General features: G+C 39.7%; 1 protein-coding gene across 2 annotated transcripts; it reads left to right on the top strand.

Annotated features, from left to right (window-relative positions):
- Window positions 1-2,603: 2,603 nt before the first annotated feature.
- Window positions 2,604-24,207, top strand: tasor2 (transcription activation suppressor family member 2). 2 transcript variants are annotated; one of them, XM_030053723.1, is made up of 22 exons: window positions 2,604-2,700; window positions 2,973-3,121; window positions 3,564-3,659; window positions 3,779-3,851; window positions 6,031-6,122; window positions 6,231-6,368; window positions 8,538-8,671; window positions 8,798-8,814; window positions 9,255-9,354; window positions 9,469-9,563; window positions 9,666-9,769; window positions 9,965-10,037; window positions 10,177-10,248; window positions 10,406-12,601; window positions 13,489-13,795; window positions 13,961-14,429; window positions 17,710-21,372; window positions 22,086-22,211; window positions 22,346-22,499; window positions 22,609-22,714; window positions 22,892-23,073; window positions 23,524-24,207. In XM_030053723.1, the coding sequence occupies exons 1-22, from the start codon at window positions 2,667-2,669 to the stop codon at window positions 23,619-23,621; spliced, it is 8,478 nt and encodes a 2,825-aa protein (XP_029909583.1). In that variant the 5' UTR covers window positions 2,604-2,666; the 3' UTR covers window positions 23,622-24,207. The 2 variants fall into 2 exon arrangements, with proteins under 2 accessions (XP_029909583.1, XP_029909582.1); XM_030053722.1 differs by having other exon boundaries at window positions 13,054-13,795.
- Window positions 24,208-27,769: the final 3,562 nt, after the last annotated feature.

Below are 27,769 nucleotides of genomic sequence, written 5' to 3'. Positions count from 1 at the left end.
TGAAAGGCAAAAAAAAATTAGATGGAAACGAGGGATCCACTTCACTCTCACAAGGGTCTTGTTAGATTACCTGGATTATTTTGTCTCTGACCTGCAATTCAAAAGTGTGGTGAAGCTGCAGACTTTCAGCTACAAGTTAAGCTACTTTGAATGAACTTTTTCTGCCACTGCAGTGCTGATTGCATGGACTGAGGCACTTGTGTGACTGATAGGAAATTTGGATAGTTTATCTGCAGAATGTGCAATTTCAGAGAAGTTTTGAAGGACGTTGAAGCAACAAAGGGTGAAGTGGAGGGCAGAGGAGGAGCTCCTTCAGGCTGACACAGAAATTCAGAAAGCTTGAAGCAGGACATAACAAAGGTGGCTGCATGGATGAAGTTCATTCCTATGAAAATTGCTCAGTGGCACATGAAGCCGAAAAAGTTCAATCTGTGGGTATAAACCTACCTAGATTGGCATTGGTCTGCTTATAGCTCGCTAACTTGTAGCCAGTTGTTAGGGAACAGAGATGTTAATGAATCCACAATTCAGGCTTTTCAACACACATCAGGAATTTATTATAATATAATAAAGTTGGTGAATTACAGCCAATACATCCATGATTACAGCCCGTGGATGTATTAGAGCCTCATACAGCTAGCCGGAAGCCAGTATAAGAGGAATCTAAAAAAGGAACGCAGGGTGGTGCAGTCTTCTGGCTCTGATGCCCATTCATTATGCCTAAATACCCCCCCCCCCCAACAACTGTAGGCATTTTGTGCATAAAAGACAAGACATGCAAATGTTGTAAATGTTTTTATTGTTAAAATGGAACATGCCATAAAATGATGTATATCATAATATTTATTTATTTTATGACAATATATAACAGACATTTCAATTTATATCACTATATACAAGTCCGAAACCTGCCATCCATATGAATGATAACAGTGAAATAAAAGTGTTCATGGGCAACAGGGCTGCCAGCTGACACAGGATAAGTATGCCACACCTGTGCGAGCTGAAGAGAAAAGAGATAAAGACTCAGAAGTTACACATCCAGTAGAAACAGAGGTTTTACTGTAGCTTGCAGCTACATGATTAAGCGAGCGTGCAATAAAGGTTTAACAAAAGTCAAAACAAATGTATGTCTATAAAAGATTTTTGCTGGTTTAGCTCAGTCAGTGATTGCTACTTGCAGGCCAGCTACAGGCTCACCACACTGCATCACATCCATCCATGTGTTTTAATTCATCATGATACAATTTGCATTAATGACTTCAAATTTCATTAAACTGAGCACTTAAAACTGTACTGTTTGTGCTATCCATCGGCTATTTTTCTCAGATTCACTATTAATAAATTTATTTTAAATATATATTTTAAAAATATATATATTTTATTAAGTTGATTAACTTCAACTTGATTTTCTGGAAAAATCCCATTGACCAACATTCATTTGACTCTGTTAAGATCAATATTAGTGTTCAAGGTCGCCCCCTAGTGGTGTCCTGAGTTTTTTTTTTTTTTTTTTCTGTTTTAGCCTATGAATATAGATCCGCCATCTGCTATGATACTCTCTGTTAACCATCTGCTATTTTTATCCGATTCACAACAATTAAAAATACATTTTATATGTATATTTTAGAACATATATTTTATAAAGTTGATAACTTATACTTGATTTTCTGGAAAAATCCCACTGACCACCATTCAGTTTACTCTGTTTAGCCCAATTTTAGCACTCAAGGGCGCCTCCTGATGGTTACCTCAGTTCTTCCTTCCTTTTTTTTTTTTTTTTTTTAAATTATTTTTGTGTATGATTTTTATTGTTTTATATAAGGACTTAGCCTTGATATGTGGTATGCACTCTAAAGATGGGCCACCAGCGTGACTTCTTGCAGATAGCTAGTATATTAGTATAGTATATTTACGCACAGGCAAAAATTCATAGATCAAAGTTCCCAGTTGTTTTCCTACACCATTAGTGGACTATTGGCATGCCTAAATTGCATAGACTAGGCCTACACATAATTTCCTCATTTGGCTGCCAATAACTGTACTAGTGTTACAAATGGTCCTGGTGTCCCCTAGTTGTCCATACCCAGGACTAACACATGCTCTGGATCACACGCAGGCGTTAACACACACAGACTACGCGGCCGCTCGCCCAACGGTTACTGTTATTATTATTATTTTTTTTTTGTAAAATACTCACCGGACGAAGGAAAATCAGACGAATGAGAAGCGAATAACCGGAGACTCGTGGAAACTAGAGCCGCCTCGCCCGCTGCTCGTACTTGTGTCGACTTTCAAGATGGATGCGGTCGCTTAGATAGGTTTCTGTTTCTTTTTCGAAATCAAGTGGGCACACGCTGCGTCACAGCTGCTCATCTTAACTATTAAGTGTTTGTTAAGCCGTCGATATTAAACGGTTTATCAAAATGGATCGACAACGGTGGATTTAAGTGGATTTATTTTCCTACGGGGCTGTGTTCTGTCGAAATTTTTTAACTTCCTGGTTTGTCGCAGTAACATGTCTGTCGAAACTATCGGGAATACTCAAGTGACTTTCAAGAGATTACCGAAAATAAGGCATATGGAAGTTGACTGCCCTGAAATCTGCGACCACAGATTTCAACGAAACGCAAAGGGAGAGCCGCAGATTTCCTAAGTGTTGAGCAATGGAAAATAAGAATGGTGGTGCCTCGAGTAAAGGTGATGAGCTTTACTTCCCTCGTGCAACTTTCACTTTGACGTGTTCGCACTAAATGGTGGTGGGGTCTTAAAACATTTTTTGGCACTAATCTCCAAAGACATAATGAGAGCGCAAAAGAAAACTGCTCGACCATAAAAGTTGACCGCAGCTGTTAAAATTCTCGCCTTGTGAAGTTGGAGACTATTTTGGACAGAACAGCGAAAACACGTCGGCTTTAAATCTCCCTGCTAGCCCGTTTCCTGTTAATTTATTGTATGTTTTTGTCTGTTAGGTGTTTTGGAACCTGTGTCAGAAACCTCTGACTTATTTCACAACAGCGTTCTGGCTCCACTTAGGAGTGCATACTTATATGAGGAGTCAAAGCAGTCTTTCAGATACAAATCAGCCTTCTTAATCAACAACCCCAAACTGGAGGAACAGGTTGGTCCGTGTTTTATGCTTTGTTTCAGAACATTTGATTTATAACCTCTTGTTAAGATGGCCGAATTGTAACTTGATACATGCCATCTTTCTTGTGTTAGATCTATTTTTCAGTGTCTGATAAAAGTTATTTCCATTTGATTTTAAGTTTGAGTTTCCTCAGCATTGGCAAAACAAAGTCACGGAATCACAGGACCTTTTTTGAAGAATCGTTCTGTGTAATATTTCAAACTTCAGGTTGTCACCCCATTAACAGTGGCTGCTGTTAAGGTTATTTAACTGAGCTTGTATAGCTTTTGGAACCTGGAAAAGAATAACATTAATGTGAAATAAAAATAAAATGAACTCACCTTAAAACATGAAAAGTGAAAGCTCAAATATGGAATCAAGTCTTTTGTCTACAGGGAGTTTCAAACTAATTTCTCTGTCTCTTTCATGTCAGTATAATGCCTTCCGAGCAAAGAGACGAGAAGCAGGATACTCAGAAGAGGATCTTAAGGAATCCTATGGGTTTTTATTGTTTGATGATGTAAACAAGGTACAGAAGAAATCTTTGCTGGCCATAGAAACCTACATAAGAAAACACCTTAATTCATCCCATTGATTTAGCTCATATTACATTTGTATTTTATTATTATTATTATTTTTTTTTTTAAGGCTAATAGTCTGGGAGAAACTGGTGTGCTCACTGGAAACAGCACCTGCACAACTCTTGGAGACCCCTCTCTGGGTAAATCTTTTTTTTTTCTTTTCCTTTCAAACTGACACGTTTTAAACCATAACAATCCACTCCCTGTTAATGATTAGGTGATTAGATAACTATGCTGTTAAAGAGTATGCTCATTGAGTACACTGCTCATACTGTCCAGAGTAGTACAGCTAGTTTCTTACCATGTGTAGGAGCGGTCCGTGCTGTGAGTCTGCTCTCTCCTGGTTTTGAAAATGAAACTTGTGCCAGTGGGTGTTTAAATCTATAAAAATGAAAGTGGAAGCTAATGGTGTGAAACAGAAAGCTTAACCTACAGCAAATCACAATATAAGGTGTGCTGGAGAAAGCCAGACACATGAGGCATAATTCTTCAGTTAAAGATAATAAATTCAGTATATTTGGAACATTAAATCCACTTAATTGTAGTGTTTTGTTTTGGGTTTTTTTTTGCCTTGTACCCCTGCTTTTCCTGCTCACTTATCAGCCTCAAGTTTAAAGTGTTTTTGTCAAGGTCAGAGCAATTCCTGACTTTTCAGGCGTGGGTGTGTGTGGTGGAGGTGGTGGTTATTTGTGTGTGTGTGTGTGTGTGTGTGTGTGTGTGTGTGTGTGTGTGTGCGGTAGTGGGGGAGTGGGAGTGGGTGGAGGCGGGGGGCATGGATTGGAACATGGATTATCTACAACTATACAAAGATTTTGTGTAATCCAGTTTAGTTTTAGTTTCAGTCATGGTTCTTGCAGTAGTGCTACAGTTTTCTTCACATACATTTTCATTAAAAAATCATAATATTTGAATTACTATTCATTAAACACATAATGAACATTTGGCAAGGTGATAGTTATCTTAATGAGCATGCTCTGTAAATAGTGCAGGAATTTTCTTAGGTTTGCCAGTGTGTTGCTGCTGCATGAATACAAAGGAAATGCTGAGCTCAACAAACCCGTTTTTGAATGTTGGACCTCCTTCCCTTCTTTGACATTTGAAACCTTTTGGTTTGCACTGGAGAATGAAATTGACTGAGTGCCTCTCGTTCACTTATCAAGCAATGTATTCACGTTCTTGAATGTATAGTTGGGCCTTTTTTCCTTTGTCCTTAGAATGGATTGTCAGAAGTTTTGTGTAGTTGATTGTATGCAATTACATCTCCAAGTCTTGTCTGCAGGCAGGCATGATATCACAGTGCATGAAAAAACACTATAGTGTGGTGTAATTATTCTACTTTGTTGTAATTATTATGTCATTATGTTATATAAGCACTTGGAGGTCTATTGATTCTAATCTAGTCTAAAAAAGTCTTTAAACCTGTTAAAACATGGCTCACATTTCCTTGACAAGCCATGTGATGTACCCATCATACTTTGCACTCTACAAGAGCTTGTTACGTCCCATATCTCTGTGAGTGTGACACCACTTGACATGACTCAAGTAACTGAAGTTAACACTTTTAAAATGACATGTCCTACATATCTTCCGTCAGTTCAGCACAAAACTGTGCTTTGAATTTTCTCCAATTGGATTTTGTTAAAGATTAGTTAAAGTTAACGATTATTGCTACTGTAAAACAAAGAGTTTGAATCAGTCAACAATACAGTCATACAATAGGATTGTATCTTGGCCAATCAGAAGACTGTAGTTATTATTACCCATTTAGTTGTGGCTTAAAGCTCAAGTTGGAATGATCATTACGGAATTGGATTTATACATTCTGAACTCGTATTGGAACAGTCACGTAAAATTATTGGCAAAGCTAACTAAAATGAAAGCCAAATGGCCGCACTTGACTGCTTTGCCTTTTGTAGTCATGTAAAAAAAAAAAAAAAAAAAAAAAAAAATCATGGCATGTAGGTCTTTAATGTCATTAAACTGCTGGGTAGATGTTCCTATCACTATTAAGGCTTCCCCGAAGGTCAAAACCCAATCTTGTCATTCTGAATTTTCACAGTTCTTGGTTGGTTTGGTGGCTTGGTGCTCCTGATTAATAAAAATAGATCTCTAAGGTGTAGTGTGCCATTGTTTTAATCAATTTTCAAACTGTGGCTTTGCTGTTGGAGGAGTGTTGTTGTGTCATTGTGTAATGCATGCCAATTGTGGAAAAATGCTTTTAATTTTTCATCTTTAAATGCTTGGTAATACATTGTCCTCCCTATATTATCTTTATGCTGAAGCACATTTGTGAGTGGAAGGGTTTTTGTGTTTACTCAGGTGTGTATATATCGACATACTCTGACTGTCTGGACCCCAATCGCTGGTACCATGGGAAATCTGGCTACATTGCCATCATAAGGCTGACAAAGGTACTGAATAAAGGAAATGGTTAAATGATGTAAGGGTAATTGGGTCATTGTGTTCGTTCAAAAAAGTTATCTAACAATCGGATAATCTTACTCTGTGGTTGTCAACAGGGTAGAGTAAAAACTGTCTCAGAGAACTACACCAAGAAGTTCACAGAACCTTCTGTGGGGTTTGACTGCCACGTGTCAAAACAGTTGTCTGCGGTTTCTGCCAACACCAGCTCCTTCCTTGCCTTTGAGAGAACCCAGGTGAGCCACACACACTCTTTAAGGCTGAATTATGCTTCCGCGTAGGAAGAGCGTACAGAGGTTGTGCGAAGCTTACGGGGGTTGTGCGACCGCCGCAGAGCCTTGCCGTGCGCCTCCCAGAAATTGTAACTACGCGGACCCTCCGCAGCCCCACAAGAGCTGTGATTGGTCCGCCGAAGTACATCATTTCCGGCATTTCGTTGCAACCGGCATCACATCCTGTTGTTGTGCCGGCCGGCAGCGCCATTTTTAAAACAACTGTTGTGTCTCGATTCGTCGGTTGTGTTTGAAAACTTTGGAGAGTGCTGGATCTTGCGGAAGAACGCCTGGCCGAGGAGGTGCGCAAGTAGCCGCACCTATACGACTCGTCCTCTCGCCATTACAAAGACATACAGAAGAGCAGCGACCATACGTCACAGGGTGGTGGGCGGAGGATTGCTCAGTGTGTTTTGCAGAGGTATGTTGGACACACACGCGCTGCGTAGGAAATGCGTGCTTCGCACAACCCCCGTACGCTCTTCCTACGCGGAAGCATAATTCAGCCTTTAGGCTCAGTTACCCTCGTAGAAGTGTTACTTGACTGTTAACCGTAATGTTTACCATTTTAATTTGTCGATGCATTATTTTGTTGAGCGATTAATCCCCTGTAGATTTGACATGGCATTGAACTTGAGTTTGAGTTTCTCTAGAACCTCTGTTAGCTAATGGTAACTCTTCCAGGAGCCCTGAATATTACACCACAGTACATCATAACTTCAATCATAATCTAAGGTGTGCTGTGTGAAACTGCCCAGGGTCATTTGGAGCGAGGGCTCAGATGAACCCCCAAAAAATTAAACAACACAAAAAAACATGGAATAAGTACATGATCTATTTGTGAGTCAGGCTGATGATGAGAACCATGTAGGCCCAATCGTGCATTTTTTTTTCAGTTTAGAGTGTCCTCACTTCAGGCGATGTTATAATATAATCTAAAAAAAGATAAAATAATAATAAAATAATCTAGTACATAGGATATACGGTAATATAATAGAAAAATATAATAACAATAATATTATGAGATAAGACATAATAAGATAACGTAATGTAATAAAGATAATAATATGTTTATAATAATCATATGTAGTAGTAATAATATAATTACAATAGCAGTAAGAATGATCATTGTGAATAATGTAAAGTGCAACTTTGAGATGAATGTACAAATTCAAATTGCACAGTACGCTAATATAGCCAGCAACCAGCAGTCCAGTAGCCTGTCGATAGACACACTGAGCATGGTTAGCAGGGGAGAGGCATCATCATCCCCAACAGACAGTTTTGCCCTGCCATCACTGGTAGGAGTTGAATAGTCATGTGGCCTGGAAGACAAAACACTTCCTCAATCTGTCTGTTGAACAGGACTGAGACAGCAGTCTGCCACTGTTATACTCCTCTGCCTTGTCAATGTTTTGTGCAAAGGGTGGTGGGCATGGAGAGAATGGAGAGCATTCTACTTCTCCTTCACTATTTATAAAATTAGAGAAGTAGAGAAAATGCTAACACTGACCAGTGGTACCAATGGAATCATCACTAATGGATACCAATGGTATCCATTAGTTAGTTGACTTTATTACTACATACAAGTTGTTGACAGCAGCCACAAGTTAATACAACTATCCATGGCTGACATGCAGCTCTCAAAGCTACCATCTACCCCTCCTACTGTTCAAGAAGTTGGTGGGAAAAAAGGAACCAAGGAGAATTTATGTCTGTTTAATGTGCAGATGGGCAGTGTATACGGTTTTCCTACCTATACCGTTTTTTTGGGCCTGCCTAACCACTCTTTGCTCAAATTCATAGATTCTGAATTTGAGATTTTGATATTACTGAGAAGTTTCTAAACCATATCAGGAAACCATTGTGGAGAATGGGTGCAGTTGTTGCTTCAGAGAATATCAACATAACATGGCCCAATTCAAGTTGAGATCAAAATGTACACCCAAGTATTTGGGTACTTGGGTATACTTGCTCAACTCCATCTCCATGACATAATGGGATCACTATTCTGAGAATTTGTACGTCCCACCAACACGGTACATGGAGTGGTATATTTGTGTGTTTGGGTGAATAGACACATTTTTATGAACAGAATAATTAAAAAACCAATACAATTTTTGTACTTTGCAGTATTACATGTACGAGCTGCTACATGATGGAACTAATGAAACGGCCCAGTCTCTAAGCCATGCCTGTCCATATGCTGTTGTATCATTTTCCTATGCGGATACCAAGACAGCACCTTTTGACCCACAGGAGAAATGGTACTGTAACACTACAATACATATTGTGCTCGCCCTTTTATAGTAAATATACCAAATACCATTTTGTCCAAGTGGGGAATATTAAAGTTATTTAAATTAATTCTTCTTCCCAATTTCTCTTTTCAGTGTGGAGGAAAGAATGGGTAAGTGATATCTCATTAATAATAGTGAATGCAGTGGAATTTTCTCTGTATTTGTCCTTGGCAAGAGAAGTAATGCTAACCACCATTAGTGCTACATTCTGTAGCTTTTGTGAGGTGGTCTCTATCATCTCCATGTTCAATTTTTAAACCTGCTGTTGTTTTAAAATTCAACCATACATGATTTTTCATGGCTAATGCAACCGAAAAACACAGAACATGTATCAAATGGAAGCACATAATAGCTCTTAAGGGCCACTGTTTGAAGAATGTGGGATCATAACTGATACATAGTAATGTATTAAAGAGAAAATCTTACTGCTAGTGCCTTTTTAAAGTGATTTTCAGTAGTCTATAAGTTGTCAGCATACACCCAATCAACTGCAAATGGCATTTTCATGAACCTGTATATCATTTTTGAGAGTTACTCTATGTGATTCCAGTGTGTCATTATTTACCCTGGAGGGGTCAGCTCCAGATGAGCACCCAGTTCTTTGATGTTGGGCTGAAGTCCACAACAGGGGCCTTGATACCTGCAAAACTGTAAGTTAAATGTGATCCTTGGAAAGTGCAGTACCTTTTCCTAATATTCACTCTAATTCCTCATATCATATAATGAGTAATCTTCGCTTCCTTTGTTTTATGTTGCCATTAAAGGCCAGAAGTGGTGAAAGTTGACAAAGCCATTTCCATGTTGGATCTGAGACAGTTGTTGCCAAAATCGATCTTTGAAACCTGCATCTCTGGTGAAGGTGAGTTTTTAGGATTTTCCTCTATGGGTATTGACTTATGGAGCAATATTACATTATAACTGGCATTAACAAAAACATGGCATGATTTTTGCTGTCTTTCAGTTTCTCTTGATGGCATATGCTGCAGTCTGTATGAGTTGGTTTCTTCTAAGATGGAAGACTCCTCACTCTCTGGGCTTATCCAGGAGCTCAAAGAGAAAGATCTAGTGAGTTTCTTGCTGGCGTCATCCTTTTGCAGATTGTGTTTTGTAAGCATCGTAATCATTCTTAGGGTTAGGGTTAGGCGTATGTTGTCCCAGTGTCACTTTGCACTACGTAATACAGTAATGTTGAATTTAGTTTCTTGCTGTGTATGCGAAAACCTTATCTGACCTAAATACCAAACATCTGTTTTTGTACAGGCTCTCATCACTCAACTGAACGATGGTGGTTTTTTAATGCTGTTACATTCGTCGCATTTCCTTAAATATGATGGTAGGATATGACAATAATTGAACCTTGACATGTGTGTAATTTGTTTCTAAAGTACTTAACATGACATAGAATTCTACCTTTATGATTATTGTGTGTTTTTTACAACAGTAATACAAGATTTTTAATTGTGTTTTTGCAGGCACTGGTTCCAGTGCAACTGAAGTACTGCAAGGCATGTTTGTGTTTCCAGACTCACGAGCAGTACAGAGAGGTGATGACAACATGTGTTACGAAGTCAATATTTTTATTTGATATATTTCTTGTGTATGATTTAACATTTTACCAGTTTAGCTGTGTATAGATAGCATTAGTGGCATTAACACATGCAAATGTGGAAATTAAACAACCATAATTTCTTGTTTCTTCAGACACAAAAGTTGGACAGAGAAAGTCTACCATTTCATCAGAAGTTCTTCAGGTTCTGCCTGCATTAAATTATGCAGAAAGTGAAGTGGAGAAAAGATCCACTGACCAAAGTGAGGAACTATGTGGGCTGTTGGTGCAACATATGCAGAACTATGCAACATTGATAAATCCTGGTCTGGCAGCAAGTCCCTCTAGGGAGGTCAGCATTATTCCAGATCAGTATGATGTGCCTGATGCCCTCAAACACCTCTACACAGCCCCAAAGTGGACTAACAGGGCATGGCAGAACCTTAGGTCATACCTGAGCCAGCCAGTCTCCTTTCAACTGCCAGTTTCCACGGCTACGGAGCTTTTGGCAGCTGGACAAGAGGAGCGTAGAGACCTTGATGATGAGGTCTACATCTGTCTGTCATCTCCTGAGGAGGCACTAGCCACTCCTTCTTGCACAGGGTCAGAGGACAGAGTGGGAGGCCAGGAATCCCCTGAGCATGCTGAGGCATCTGTGGACAGTCCTATAGGAGGTGCTGAAGCACAGGAAGACTCAACCAATATACCTCAAGCGTGTGAGATGGTGCCAGATATTTTGCAATCTGGAGATGCTACCAAAGACATTGAGAAACCTGGCCTGGCAGTGCTGTCCAAAACTGGAATTATTACTGGGCCAAATAGTCTCTTGGTTTCTCCTACATCAGGTGAACTCCCAGCAGAATTGATTGTCAGCATTACATCAGCAGAGGGAACTGCAGGAGTCATTGATGAGAGCCTGAGTGTGATAAGTGCTGTGTCATCAACAAAGCATCATGAGATTCAGCTTTCTGATTTATCAACAGCCAAATTACAAACAGCAGTTGTCAACTCACTGAACGATAAGACGGACAAGGCCAAAAACCCTTCAGATTGCGTAGAGGTCAGTCATCCCCCAAAAACTCATCAGGGGAAGCTACACAAGGGTCTGCCTAAAAGTAATCCGTCATCTAAATCTTCTGTTAAGACTCTCAGTGTACAGACAGTCAGATTACCAGTTGAGGTTGACACCTCTGTGAGTGAGAACCATGACAAGGCCAAACAACACTTATCAGACCACTTGGAGACGAATAAACCCTTAAAAACTGATTGGAGGAAATTACGAAGGCGTCGCAAAGTTGGAAAACTGTCATCAAAAAATAAAAGAGTGAAATCTGCTGCAGTTAAACTCATGGAGAAAAAAACAGAGACCAACGAAAGTGACATTTCAACAGAACTTGAAGCTTATCCTCTGAGAAAGAAAACAGAACGTTGGGATTTAAAGCCAATCATCTCCCAGTGTGGAAGAATCTTGGTTCCATATGGTTCTGTGGATACTGCTGATCAGCTTAAGACATTAAAAGATAAGCAGAAAGCTACAGAAGATGAGCAGTGCCTTGACAAAATGACGGTTGATACGCCTTTGAAAGGTCGTGAATCAGTGGCAATAGAGCAGGAATCCATACCTGCTTTAGAAATAACGGGGGAAAACACGGAGACCACAAAAAACATCGATGGAGCAAACCCTCTTCAGAACCCAGTAGTCAGTGATATTAACTCTGAACACAGTGAGGAGAGACAGTTAGATGGTGGTGGTTCAGTTGTGTGTAAGCTGGATACCAAAGACCAATCTTCAGAGATTATTGCTGAAGCAAACGACAAAGACCCTCCTCCTTCAGAGGCTGTTCAGAAAAAGCACACTGATACTCCCAGCCTGGCAAAGAATACAAAAACAAGTAAATTTTTGTTCAGTAAACTAAAATCTGTCATATTAGGAGGAAAGAGAAAAACATCTGACCTTGTGTCAGAAGCAGTGTCTGTAAGTAGTGCGCAAGGTACTGAGCCTTATCCCAAGAAGAGCAAAAGTGACATGGACGTGTTGAAAAGTAATGATTCAGAGAGAAGTGTTTTGGACACTGGTGTAGGTACTGAAGAAGTTTCAAAGATGTCTTCAGTAGACCCAAAATTTGCAAAAGCCTTAGGCTTGACCCCTAAAGAGCTACCAAACAAAGCGCAAAAAATTAAGTGCCAGGATACCCCATTGAAAGGAGACTCATCAAGCCTAATGGAACAAACCATTTCAGATGAATCACCTCAACCCACACAAAGGCCTTCTTTAGTTCTTCGAGGGAAGGCTCGGATGAAGCCACTGAAAAGGCATGCAGGCATATCCCCTGAACATATAAAAAGGAAATGTAAGTTACATCTACAAATTCTAAAATTTATAATGTTTATTGTGATCATTCACAGGTGTGTAAAAATGTTCTGTTTTACTGTAAACAGTGTTCACCACTGATAGGTGACTGATCACTTTCTTGTCTCTTTCACTTTTGCAACTGCCTATAGTATGCTACAGCTTTGTGTTGCTAACCACTTGCTAATTGTAATTGCTGATCTTTTTGTCTTGCTTTGTGTTAACATTTTTGCCTATCTCACACACCTGCACTCAAAAGTAGCATGTTTGTCTCAATAAAACAATCCCTTTATTTTGAGGTTGGGGTGGGGACAAAGACATAGTTTGCATGTCAATGACTAGTTCATAATTGTAATATATTGGAAAAAATCTTTTAAGTGTTTAATGCTTTCAATATGCTACTTTTTCTTTTCATGCAGTTTCTCTGTTTTCTTCTCTGTTTTGTCTTCACAGGGTGGTTGCATTTTCAAACACCAGCTATTTCCAGTGAAATGCTCAAATACAGTGCTTGTACTAAGAACAGTGCAGTCAGGAAGAACCTGAAGGAAAAAATGCATACTGCTTTTTCATCTACAGATGCTTTGACCTTACTTGCTGACTTGGCACTCAGTGCCAGTAATGACCGGGTTCCACAACAGCCTGATCCAGCACTTGAGAGAAAACTTGACTCAAGTTTGGATGTGTGTGGCTCTATAAAAGATGTTACCAGTGCTGAACAAGAGTCAGTTCTTCATGCTCTGCTGAAGCAGCCTGCTGTTAGGCCCACTGTGGCCCTTAAAAGTCCATCATCAAATGGTCTTGTGGAAAGCAACGATGAAGCTGTTTTGATATCTAAAGAACATGCTTACTCACTGCCCCCATCTTCCTCTCCACTGTTGGGTTTGCCAGGTACATCCTTCCAGGTACCCCCTTTAAGTGGTTCTGCAGGCCTGCAGCTGCGTCACCAGAATAGGCATGATGATGGAATTCAAGCACTACATTGTCGCAAAGACAAATGTGGACACAAACATGGGGCACCATCAAACCTACAAAAAGGCCTGTTACGCAGGAGGAAGTTCAGACACTCACGCACATTTGTTGATAAAGATGGGTCTGTTCAAGTTACAAGACAGTGGAAAGAAAACTATGACTTCAGTCTAGACAGCAAGTTTACGAATGACTCTCAGGATAAAACTGTCATCCGAGCCCTGCATGGGTATGTATTTAATGGTAGTCATTTATGCTAGGAATGAACACAGTTAAGTTAATTTGTTAAAAGAAATGCTGATATGCATTCAAGGCTATACTAATGTATATGTTATTCAGTGTATATGTTTTTCGGCAGTAAGAGCTAACTTTGTACCTTTCACACCTTTTATAGCCCATGGGATCTCACCATTCAGGACACTAATGAAGAGGTGCGGCTCATCGTCCACATGTGGATCGGTCTCTTTTATAGCCGGTCAACAGCCAGGTTCTTTCATATTGACCCCAATTTTACATGCCCATATTCAGAAGGGAGTGAGTCTTTGGAAGTGTCTAGTGGAATTGTATCAGCCACACCCCAGTCTGAGCTCAAGGACAGCTCATCTGCCCCGTTACCTACTACATCCTCTGACAGTTCAATTTCAAAAGCATTGGACCTCAGGAAAAAAGATACACCTGTCTTGAACCAAGGAGCTGTGATTTTGGACCTTTCACTGAGAAACCCCAGTGCGGAGACTGTCTCCTCTGATTCACAAGCTCTGTCTCATAAGCAGACAGAAGCTACCCCAACCTCTGAAGTACTCAGATCCTCACCGGGACTACATGAGCCAAGTACTGCGTATCAACATCAAGCTCAAAATCAGGTATTTCAGTTTTTATTTTCACTTTGACTTTGATTGCATTATAATTCATCATGCATTTGATGGTGTTTATATGATTTCAGATGGTCTTTAGATCATAGAGCAAGGTAAGGACCAGGCAAAACGCACAGAATAAATGTGCACACAGAATCACCACCAGATTCATAGACATGGGAACCAACTAATGTTTTTATCCCCATGTGTATGTTAGTGAGATCAGGGTCCTTCTAAATCGATAGGCATGACCTCTCTCAGTAATTAGCTACTACCACTCAATTTCTCTATGTTGGGAAAGCAGTTTTGCAGAGAGAAATGGCAGTGGAGAAAGCAGTCAGATTGCTGAAGTTAGGAAAAAAAACAACAACAACAACATGGCTATTTAAGGTAAAAACTAGAAACAGTAAATTCAGAGTTAGAACCTGGAAAAGGCAAACTTTTCTCCGCTGGAGTGACAACTGTAAATATGAGATTATTTAGAATCCTGTGTAACGTGCATACTTGTCAATAGGTAGGGTTTCGCAGACAGTAACCGTGTTGTAATTTCATGTTGCTGAGAAGATTAAAATATTGCCATTATAGTGTTTCTCATGAATATCTGTGGTGGACCAATATGATATCGACACAGTAATAATGCCTAATAAATGATCCAGGGAGAACTGAATCAAGGTCAGCTGAACTTGTTTATAGATTTTCAAAGATGTTTTACTTTTCATCAAAGTAACTTCTTAAGTTCTGACACACTGGTGGGGCGTATTTGTGTGGGATTGTTATTAGTTGGCTTTCCTCTGTCACGCCAAAAGCGTGTGTGCCAGTGCCTGCCAAGGCCAGTTCTGTTACCATTGTCACTTCTGCTCTTTGATAGCTCCTCCGTGGGGCTATGTTGGGGCCAGTTTCCAGGTGCTAATGGCCCACTGAATACCCATGGGCCAGACAGGGTGAACAGGAGGTCTGAGGCGGAGTTAAGGGGTTACCTGGCTTTGAGCAGGGACATGGGTGCAGCTGATAAGTACAGATGTCAGTGCAACAGGCCACTTTTGTAGCAGAAAAATCACAGAGAAAGGAAAAATGGAGAACGCGGATCAACTCTGAACTCTGATATAGGGCTCTGATCACTATCTGGGCATAAGATAATGTCCAGCGTCAAATCAATCATGTTTGCTGAAATGAGGCTGTTATGCAATATATTGTGAGAGAGCTGGCAGTGATGGAGATCCAATGCATGATGGTACAGGTCTGTCAAAAACTGAAAAAACTGAGGTTTCAATACAAGGCAGTTAAAGCACACAATACACAAAGTAGCATCCAAAGGGCAAGAAACCCATTCCACTCTGCAGTAGTTAGTTGATGCCAGGTATGCAGCTTAAGCACTCCCTTCCTACTTCTAACTCCTATGCATTCATACTGACGCAGAATGTGATGGTATGGTTATAGAGCAAGACTGTGTGGCTTTCGGCACAACAGTGGAAACGAGAATGCTTTTTGTTTTGGTGCATTGAGGCTGTGGGTCATTTGCATCATCTGGCTCAAAGACAGCCCTAGCTCGCAGTGGCACAACAGTGGAAAGCTTGCTAGTGATACCAATAGCTTGGTAGTCAAGAGTGAACGCCAGTCAGTAGAGTCACAAGCAGTCACGAGTGAATGGTTCAATTCCCTAGGAAGGGATGACTTGAGAGCATTGTAGGTTGGAGATACAATGCATTCAGAAAATAATCTGACCCCCCTCCCCCTTTTTTTTTTTCTTTCTTTTACTTTTGTTATGTTGCAGTCTGATGCTACAATTGTTTAAATTCATTAAAAAGAAAAAAACTGAAATATCACATTGATATGAGTATTCAGACCCTTTACTCAGTACTTAGTTGAAGCACCTTTGGCAGCAATTACAGTCTTGAGTCTTTTTGGGTATGACGCAACAAGCTTTGCACACCTGGATGGGGGGATTTTCTGCCATTCTTCTTTGCAAATCCTCTCAGGCTCTGTCGGGAGCTGTCGTCTCTCCAGAGACGTTGGATAACATTCAAGTCAGTGTTCTGGCTGGGCCACTGTAGGACATTCACAGAGTTGTCCCTAGGCCACTCCTGTGTTATCTTGGCTGTGTATTTAGGGTCATTGTCATGTTGGAAGGTGAACCTTCGGCCCAGTCTGAAGTCCTGTGTGCTATGGAACAGGTTTTCATTAAGGATATCTCTGTACTTAGCTCTATTCAGCTTTCCCTCAACCCTGAACAGTCTCCCAGTCCCTGCTCCTTAAAAACACCCCCACAGCATGATGCTGCCACCACAATGCTTCACTGTTGGGATGGTATTGGGCAGATGATGAGCGGTGCCTGGTTTCCTCCAGACATAGCGTTTGGAATTGAGGCTTTCATGTGTTTTGCACTAAGGAGAGGCTTCTGTCTAGCCACTCTGCCATAAAGCCCAGATAGGTGGAAGGCCGCAGTGATGGTTGTCCTTGTGAAACTTTGTCCCATCTCCACACAGGATCTCTGGAGCTCTGTCAGAGTGACCATCAGATTCTTGGTAACCTGTCTTACTAAGGCCCTTGTCCCACCATTGCTCAGTTTGGCCGGGAAACCAACTCTTGGAAGAGTCCTGGTTGTGCCAAACTTCTTCCATTTGAGAATTATGGAGGCCACTATGGGTAGTGGGTATGAATACTTTCTGAATGCACTGTAAATAGTATCTGAGACCTCTGTTGAGAGACGGCTTCTCTATCTTAACATAGATAGCTTCCTTTAGTCCTCTTTCAAACCATCTGTCCTCCCTACCCAAGGAATGAAATTTATGGTCCTTGAAAGAGTGTCCCTTTTCTTCAGTGCCTGGGACTCCATTAGTGTGTCAGAATGGAAGAGGCTTCTTGGATAAGAAGTGAAATGTCCTCAAGAATCTACAAAAAAGTCCAGTTGCTCTCGCTCTTGTTCAACTCCGCTTGTATGACCTGGATGACTGAAAACCCTCACAGACATTGATTAAATAATGAAATTTTTCATAAAGCCTGAATTCCTTTTCTGACTTTTGGAGTTGTATTAACACTATAGACCGGTATAGCTTTATATTATACTCACACTTCAGAGAGCAATCTGATTGTTCTCCTACAAGTGACGATTAAAAAGTTAATAGTAAAACACTAAGCTAAACACTAAGCTGCACATGCTTGTCAACATTTGCACTTTTACTTGACGTCATTCATCTCAGTTTTAATTGGTCTGACATTTTTCTCAAGCAAATATCGAAAATTACATAAAAAACTAACTATATTATGTTGATCCTGTTCACTCTTTTTCCAGTCTCACAGAGAGAAGTTAGACTGCATAACCTCACCAGTCAGTGACGTTGGAGGCACCTGTGTAAATGAAAGTGCAAGTCCCCAGAAAGCTGGCTGTCAGGAGTGCACTGATATAATCTCTTTGAAAAGTGATGGAAAACCTGTTCTTTTGTGTGAAGAGGTGGGAAAAGAAGGGATTCAGCTAAACAATGTCTTAGATGGGTCCCATGATGGAAAGACAGAAATGGGAGATTGCAGTGAAAATTGGGGAACTACAGAGATGGATTTGATTCAACAAGTTGGAGTTAATTCATCCAAAACCATGGCAGACAGAGAGATCCATTCTAAGTGTGACTCTGCTGATCTGGTTCACACTGTTGAGCGTGATGAAATTGAGTCTCAACAAGGAGAACATACTAAACTCAAAGAAAAAACTTGCCAAGAAGACAATGTGGAATCTTCTCCAACATTGATTCATATAAATGATTCAACAGACAAGGAATCAGATAAAGTCAGTGATGTACATCATTTGGAAAATCAAGTGCAGTTATCTGGGGAGGAATTGAAAACACTCTCACCAGTTCGGTCTGAAAATGTCAGTGAAGATAGAAATGATCTAAAACATGACAATGGCAGCAATGACAATGGCAGCAATGACAATGACGTTCACCATGGAATGGAAGATGAAATTGATTTGAAAGAAAGTTTCGTTTCAGTTGTGGAACCTAGCAGTGATTTCAATGATAAATCATCATCTACATCGTGTGACAGACCTGGTTCCATGGAGGGTTGCATTGAAAAGTGTAATGAAAAAGTCACACCGAGTGAAGACTTGCCTCAAATGGATAGTGACAATGATGCCTGCAAAAATTCATCGTTGCAGTGTGCAAACAGCATTGGTGTCATGGGTGAAGATGACATTTCAGGAGTTCCTCAAGTGGCACTTAACAAGCCATCACACGCAGAGCAAATTCATAATGAATCTGTGGATGAGGGAACACCAGTACACAGTGACATTTGCTCATTGGATGGGGTACATTCCAAGAAGGCCACATTATTGTTGAGTGATGAGAACTCTCATTCGCCCAGGAAGTCTTGTACAGCTTCTCACCCGACCAAGGATGGTACTATAAGAAAAAATCAAAAAGAAGTTGAGGCAAAATTTTGTAATCAAAGTAGTGGTGATTATGAAGATCAGGACAGCAAATCTGGTGAAAATGCGAGGAATGTTGATCAAGTTGTGGTAATAAAATTGCAGAAAGATCAAACAGGAATCTTGGTTAAAGAAGCAGACAACAAAAAGGAAATAAAAGATGAGAAATCAGAAAAGCTGCATGGTCAGGATGAAATTACATCTATTGGAATAGAATCATTCAGGCAGGATGCCTTACACCCGCAGGTCTTATACCCCCAAGAAAAGGCTAAAGATCTGGTTCAGTGTCAGAAAGAAATCATGTTTATTAAAGAAACTAAGCACCATGAAGGTGTCTTGGACACAGATGTGTACAATACATCTCAAAATCACAGTGAAAAGGTGCCATTGTTGGCTGGCAAACGTGTATCAGCTATTGATTTCAATGAATCTGAGTCAGTGGTGTGCAAAGAAACTGAGTCTGATGACAGATGCCCTACCCCAACTATGGATGAGAAACCATATGACTACATACCTCACCCTGACCCTTGTAGTAGTATCTCTGCTTCTGCTGGTGAGAAAGTTTGCAGAAACTTCACTCAGAAAGATCTTAAGGGAAGCTCAACACCTACACATGATGAGCTGCCATTCGAATGGCAACTTTGTCATGAGTCTTCAGTTAAAAGTCATCCTGACCCTCAGTGTGATCTTTCACATGTAACAGAAACAGTTCATCCTGATCTTGAACTCAGAACTCTCAGGGTTCTAAGCAGCATAGACAAGTACCTCTATAAATCTAGCCACACTGACGAATCTAACCAGTTTGAAAAAGCTGACTTATACCTTTGTCGGGATCAAACCCCCAGGTTCAGCAGCAAATATATCCCCACCAGTTCAGCGCCATTCCACACTTATACCTTGTCAAAAGAGAAGAAAATAAATAAGTCGTCAGGGGTGGCATCAGCCTCTGCCAAACAAGACCTGCCCACAAAATCTTTACATTTCTTAAAATCGCTATTCAAAAACAAATTTTCATCAAAGGAAGAATTATTACTCCATGTACAACCCAAGGAATCTGACTTTTCAATTCCTGAAGACTACTCTAAAAGAAGAGATGACATGCAGGACTCTTCCTTTAGGCAAGATTCTTATCATCCATGTACAACTTTTCATTCTTCTGAGGATTTAAAAGCTGTCCAACCAAGTACTGAGCAAGATACACTCAAAGCAACTTTACATTATAATTTAGGTAATGAACCCCGTTCATCCTGCCAGCGTCCTATCATGGCTGTGAAACCATCTAAGAGTGATGAAATTCAAGCAGATTACGTCTCCAAAAAAGACCAAATTGATACCTCTGTGATTTCAGCTGTTCCCAGAAGTACACAAACTAAAACACCTGTTGCCAGCAACACCAAACTGACCACTGCACTCACAGAGAGACAGACAGTGAATTTCAAAGGTGTATCTGAAAATTTGGTTGAAAATGAGAGAGAAGGCATCGAGTGTTCTTCTACGGTAAATAGGGTATCTAATGATCAAGACAAAATTGGTACACTTAACTCCAATAAAGCTAAAGGAACCCTTCCAGATTCTTTATATCCATACCAAAGTGGGGAGATTTCAAACGTAAACATGATTCCTTCATCATCTTTCTCGATTCAGCCCACTGAATCTGAGAAAGGTTGCACCGGGATTGTTGATGGAAACCAAGATTTTTTGGAAAATTGTTTAGTTGAGAAAATTGGACTATTAACTGAAGAAAGTTTCGAAATGGACGAAGAAGACAGCACAGTTCCAGTGTCAGATGATCATCCTCTGGGATCCTCAGTGACCTCACTCACATGTACAATCTTTAACTCTGGCAGAAAGAGACCATATTCTTTATTGGAACACCTCTCTCAGAGGTGCCTACAAAATGACCTCATTCAGTCTTCATTGGAGCAGGAATGTCTCATTTTTTCAGAACAAATGAAACAGCTTCTCAAAAGAAGTAAGAAAGGACCTTTACACAGTCATGACAAGAGCTATGACAGATCAAAGGTGTTTTGCACTAGTCCTGTCACAGTGGACTTTTCGAGTCTGGAGGAACAGGAGGATTCAGTGGATCCTCTGGAGGCCCTCCCATCTCTTGTTGACCAGAAAATCAAAATAGACATGCCTGAGAGGAAAGGTCTGGTAGACAACACAGAAGTGAATACCTTTCATCTTCAAAAATTATCTAATGGAAAAGGCAACTCGGCAGGACATTGCGGCATTTCTGATGTGACCGCAGAATGTGCCAGGTTATACCAGGCCATGATGAATGATGTTTGTGCCGGCAAAAGACTCCCAACAAACATTAATGGCTCCAGAATGGATACAGGTTTCCCAAAGTCTGATTCAAGTAAACATCTTGACTTCAGTGTTAACTTGAGTGGTCAGATGAAGAGAGAAATGTATGAGAGCTTTCACACTAATCTGAATTTGGTCGTGAGGCGGTCCTGGAAAACCAAGTTCAGGTTCTTCATAGTGATGACAACATCGGATGATGACTTCTTTGAAAAAACAAAGGTAAGAGGAATGATTTTCCCAGGTGGACCATATTTACATGCACAGATTACCTTTGAAAATGTTTTTAAGTGCTAAGAGGGTGTTGTACCATCACTACATGATCCAGAAACATTTACTGCTTAAAAGTGGACACAAACTCATATGTGTTCTAAAAAAAAAAAAAAAAAAAAAAAAACCTAATGGCACTGGCCTTATTTTGTGTAATAATCTGGTGAGAGAACATTTTAAGTGATGTTTTACTGTACTTTTTATAAACAATGGTCGCCCAAACCAGGTTTTTATTGAATGTACCACCATGACATTTGCCTTATAGCATCTTATGAATAGAGAATTACAGGACATCAGAAACAGTGTTGAATGCCTTGCTATACTCATTTTGTGCATTTTACATGTGATAGCATGCTGTGCATGGATGCATGCATTGTTTATATACACCAAATGAACATATTATAGGTGAAAATAGTAAGTAACAGGAATGTGATGTGTGTTATTAGTCAATTTTATTTCAGTTAGGTCAGCACTCTCACTGTGGAAGCAAGTTAAATATTAATATGACATTTTTAAGCATGTGGTAATCCTCGTGGTGTGGGTTGAAATTAAATGCTTGAGGTCTCCAAGCAGACATGATGACATCAGGACACCAAAATCTGACATTTGGCTGTTCTAATATGGTTTTGTTTCAATGACATTAACTGTGCTCTGACGTTCAAAAGGCACTGCTAGAAGCAGAAGGCCATACAGCGGTTCAGCCATCCCAGTTCTTCCTTGATGATGATAGGTCTTCATCGCCTCTACTTATCATCCTCCGGAATGAAGACATCGCAGAGAACATTTGTGAGGTAATACAGCAAAAAGTGTAAAACAATGTGACATCAGTGGCAGCAAAGAAACTTATAAAATAACAGTTTTATTATAACCATCATTTAGAGTACCTTTTAACTCTTTTCATCAATCTGTTCACTGTTTTTCTAAGGTTCCACGCTTGCTTGAACTCAGGAACTCACCAGATGTGCTGTTTGCTGGAACTGACGAACCAGATGACATTGTGAACCTCACCCATCAGGACCTCCTCACAGGGGGTGGTTTTATAATGTTTGAGAGAACAGCACTGGAGGCCCTCAGTCTTGGTATAAACACTTACCATTACAGAATGTCAGTTTTTTTGTTGTTGCAGATCTTTTCATATACCAGCTTTCAATTTATTCCATTTTTATTCACTATCTGATGTTTTTTAAGGCAACATGACAAAAATTTCACAGTTTGTGGAAGAGCTAAGCAAAAAGCGTAAGTGGAAATGGATGCTACACTACAGAGACAGCCGTCAACTGAAAGAAAATGCAAGGTAGTTGTAAAACCATGATTGCTTCTTGCTTTCGTAGCACTGTACCAGACATTTTAGTAATAAAATCTGTTCTTAAATTAATAGACCTGTGAATAATTACTTTTTTATGGCACCAGATGTTAAAGGAAATAAGGACACAGGAAGCTGAACTAAGTGAGTTACTACTTCTGTGTCTAGGTTGAGTGCAGCGGCAAAGGAGAAGAAGCATTTCATGAGCTGCTGCCAAGAAGCAGGAATTGTGGAGGTGTTGCCTTACCATGAGTGTGACCTCATGTCAAGAGATCGGCCGGATTATCTCAATTGTCTGGTCCGCTTGCAGGTCCAAAATATATCAGCCCGCTTCCCTGTTTTTATAACTGGTGAGCCACTAATACAGTAACTGTACCTCACAGAGACCCATTACCTTGTGGTCTTAACATTGAAAACTTAGTTTGCAGTGTTCAACATCTCTAATAAACATCTCTAATAATTAAGTATTTAAGAGGGCTTCAAATGAACATCCTATATAAAAAAGACTGACACAGTCTCTTCTGCAACACTTTAAAAAAGCAAAATTCCTCTCTCATAAAGGAATGTAGCTAGTGGTGTATGTGCAAAATGTATGGGGCTATTTTTTAAGCTAAACCAAAAATTGCATCATCTGAGAAAACATGTTTATCATGCTTTTCCTTAAAATGCACATTGTATATCTTGAATTTGCACTAATGTATATTTAGTTAATCTACAATATGTAAGTTATAGTTATTGAACAGTGCAAGATGTAAAGTTTCTTTTAAGTTGAAATAATGTGTTTTTCCTGATTCTTACAGATACTGCAGCAGACAGTGCATTTGGGAAAAAGGGAATTTTAACAATGAATACCAGCTCTTTCCTGATGCTTTCTCCAAGTGAAGCATTTACTGTCTAACGAACTGCAAAAGTCAAACGGTGACACTAAAGAATTTCTGTTGTAAGTCAAATCCATGGAGATAAGCAACATGATGTTGCATCTGACAAAAAACAAAAAGAAAAAAACAATCACCTGTAAAATAGTTATTTTAAACATACAGTAGATCCAACTATTTAAACTCAGCATGACATATGATTTCTGCTGACATGTTTTGTCATATTGATCATTTGTAAATTCATCAATCATACATTTAAGGAATAGCGTGACATGTATATTTACATGTTTGTATATTATGTTATATTTTATTATAAATTTAAGGATTTTTAAATAGCGTGATATTTTGGATCGTTGTTTTTCCACTGATCCCAACTCAACACTTGTAAGTGTAGTTTCTTTTTTGTTGAGTTTTTGTGATTAAGTTGTTCAGAGAGATTTGCAATAAAAGAAATGTCAAGATGGTGGACGGTGTATGGCCCTCGCATTTCCATGACACAGAGCATTAATGTTAATGTTACCGAAGTGAAAGGATGCATCGACTGTTCATATTCTGACATATTACTGTTACCTCTTTAATGTTCAGCAATTAAAATTATTTGCTATTCTCTCTCCTTGTGGATTTTTGAAACTAACCCTAACCCTAACCCTAACCCAAACTAGATGTAATGTTATACTCATTGAATTCAAAAAGTAAAGTGCAGTGAATAATAAAGCAAACCTTTTAAGTTAATTTATGAATGCACAATCTCATAATCTCATAAACCCCCCCACCCAACACACACACACACAGACACACATACACTTTTCAGGCCTTTATGCTGTCAGTGACTGCTGGGATGAAGGAACTGCATGAGCTGTGAAGATGCTGTGATGCCAGCCAACTAAAATAACAATAATTTAAATTTTAGATTCAATGAGAGGACACCGAGATCTGCTTTATTAGAGAATTTAGCTTATTTTACATGAACTAGGAGTTATCCATTATCATGGGGCTATTGGAAATGTGTTAGCCACATGAATGCAAAGGGAATAAAATATAATGGACATCGAGCAAGCTTTACTGGGATATACTCTAAAGAGCATAAGAGAGATAAGAGTAAATTTGGTGAACAGAGGGAAGGGAAATGTGGAGATGACAGGAAAAAGGGAGGGGAAACAGACTTCATTCAGTGCCTGCATTGAGGTTTTTATATAATGTATTGGTGATCTTAATATATTTTAAGGCCTGGCAGGAGTGGGCAATCATGTGGCATGAAGGGCCAAGAGTCTGCAGGTCTTCATCCCAGTCAGTCAGTGCAGCAGATGATCACACAGATGACTTTACACCTTCAGCCAGAGACAGGAGAATCACCAGCTATAGACTCTCAGCTCTCCATTAGACTTGATTGACCACCTCTGTTCTAAGGCAGTGAGTGGTTAAGCAAATATAATTATCTTGAACACAAGGAGATAGGTCACCAGTAACATTAAATGAGAGACAGCATAATGGCATATGTTACTGAGACATGTCTGCACTGAGGCCATAGCACATAACAGGTACAGTTTTGTGAAGTGTGACAACATAGAAGGAAATGTTGTAAGAACATTACTTTTAAAATAACAGTTGGAAAAGAATAAACTCATTTAAGCAATATTAAACAGCCTTGACAAGTGGATGTCACATAACGGAAGGCTAGGCAGTGGTGCAAAGAGTAACTTAACTAAGAATTGCTACTCAAGTAGAAGTGCTGTTACTTGGTGTGCATCTTTGTTAGGCAGAAGCACTACCCTAAAGAATAGAAATAAAGAAAGAGTAGCTGGTTTAAAATGTACTCAAGTAATAGTATTTAAGTTAGTCCTACTTTGTATTTATTTATTTATTTATTTATTTATTACAGGACATTTGTAAAGTGTCGTAACAAAGTAGGTCTCCTCATACCTGCTTACTGACCAGAGTCCTCAGGTTTATCAGGTTTACTGTGAAGGTTGTAATTTACTGTACTTCAGCAAAAATGTGCTTAAGCTTTATTAACCCTTAGATGCATGGCTCACCAAACCCTACACTCTTACATGAGTGGGGTCAAGGGTTAGGGTTAGGGTTAGGGTTAGGGTTAGCTTGTGGCCCCTGGACACAGCTGACTTTTGCTGAGCGGCCCCTGAGCCATTTAAGTTGAGTAGCCCTAATTTATCACCTTCTTTCATTTGATCAAAATATTGCTATCAATGCAGCTATCAAAACGTCAACATTCATTGTTTGTCACTGCATTTCCAACAGCTATTGCTGGCTTTGCGATCTTTGTTTCTTGGACACATCTTGCGCCTCTTTCTCTTCTGCTGGCCCTGTCTGCTTCTCTCCTGTGGCTGGATTGCAGCTTTTGTCATTCTACACCTTCCCATTGCTTCAGTGATGTAGGTTGGTAGGTGTGGGTTACCTTCCAGTCATCATATACACTACTCACAAAAAGTTAGGGATATTTGGCTTTTGGGTGAAATTTATGGAAAATGTAAAAAGTTCACACTACAGTGACATTATATCATGAAAGTAGGGCATTTAAGTAGAAGCATACACTGGTGATTTCCTCATCTCAAACAATTTCTTGAAACAAAAGCCAACAACAGTGGTGGATATACCACAACAAAAAATGTCAGTGTCAATAACTTGTCATGTGCCCTTGAGCATCAATTACAGCTTGACAACGACGTCTCATGCTGTTCACAAGTCGACTTATTGTCTGCTGAGGCATGGCATCCCACTCTTCTTGAAGGGCGGCCCTCAGGACATTGAGGTTCTGGGGTACAGAGCTCCGAGCCTCTACACGGCGACTCAGCTGATCCCATAGGTTTTCTATGGGATGCAGGTCTGGAGAAAGTGCAGGCCACTCCATTTGAGGTACCCCAGTCTCCAGCAGCCGTTCCCTAATGATACGACCTCGATGAGCTGGAGCATCAAACACCTGATGTGAATTTTGCCGTTAAACTCCTTGTTAGAGAACAGCAACTTGTGCAAAAAGTACTGAAACATTGAACAGTTGGACATGTGTATTCAAAAGTTTACAGAAGGTCACATTAAGTTCACCTGTAAAGGTTATAATGCATTTTAGGTTCATCCTGAAATTTCACCCGAAAGCCGAATATCCCTAACTTTTTGTGAGTAGTGTATATATTCTGAGGTATAAAAATTATGATAATACTTACATGTATGTTGCTGTGTAAAAACAACCTTCAGAGTGGTGACACTGCTGGCATTAGATGTGTGGATAAACACTAGATGTATACCTGACATTCACAGTTGATAAAAATCAAAGGTTCCTAGGGTTTACCGTTGAAATTCCATAGAAAATGCCTAGGGTCATTTTTGACCCTAGGCAATGCAATTACTTAAAAAATATAACAATTAGATACAAATCCAAATGGCCTCATGTCAAAGACAACCTATTTGAGGAATACATGGAAGATTAAATGATAAAAATTTAAAATGACTAAGATATTGCCCAAAAAAAACAACAAAAAAAACAAAACAAAACAAAAAAACACCTCTGGAGTAATTTTTGACCCCATATGCATCTGAGGGTTTATTAAATACTCAAAAACAGGTACCTTGAAATTGGCTCAATAACAGTAGCCTGTTTGGTTCCACACCTGGGTATTACAGATAGTGATTTGTCAATTATTTTATGACAATTATTATCATTATTATTATTATTATTATTATTATTATTATTTTTTTAAATGACAGGTATGGGGTGACGGATACATTTTATCACGAGATGTGATGCGGCTTCGGACGTTACAAACTCCAGCGGCTGGAAGTTAGGACTACAATTACCCGTTTAATCCATATATAACTTATCTTTTTTCTCAGAAAGGACGACATCAATTGCTTATCGGTTCTGCTCATGGGATCCTCCGTCTCTAAAGAGAAACTGGGAGTAATTTAGGGACTAGAATCTCCTAACGATTGAAAAGCAATCAGCACGTTTCAGGAATGCTCGAAATGGAAAGAATGATTTTTGAGTCGAGTCTCGACACAACACGCCTCCCATAGTCCAGAGGCTCCATCGTCTAAGTTTCTAAACAGTGAACCAGGGAGGAAGAGAGGAGGACCGACGATGCGCATTATCAGTGAGTGTTGAGTCCCTCGAATACACTTGAGTGCTGTGGGCAGACGCATCCTGGTGCACATGCGCAGT

Source organism: Myripristis murdjan, chromosome 6, assembly GCF_902150065.1.
Source record: "Myripristis murdjan chromosome 6, fMyrMur1.1, whole genome shotgun sequence".
Lineage (NCBI taxonomy): Eukaryota > Metazoa > Chordata > Actinopteri > Holocentriformes > Holocentridae > Myripristis > Myripristis murdjan.
The sequence above is the reverse complement of the archived record's forward strand: the minus strand, read 5'-3'. Positions and strand labels throughout refer to the sequence as shown.

Excerpts from the sequence above, each read along its gene's own strand:
- tasor2 (XM_030053722.1), top strand. The coding sequence starts at position 2,667 with ATGGAAAATAAGAATGGTGGTGCCTCGAGTAAAG. Across the intron at positions 9,355-9,468 it reads GCCTTGATACCTGCAAAACT|GCCAGAAGTGGTGAAAGTTG; the intron begins GTAAGTTAAATG and ends TTGCCATTAAAG. Across the intron at positions 10,249-10,405 it reads CTCACGAGCAGTACAGAGAG|ACACAAAAGTTGGACAGAGA; the intron begins GTGATGACAACA and ends TTGTTTCTTCAG.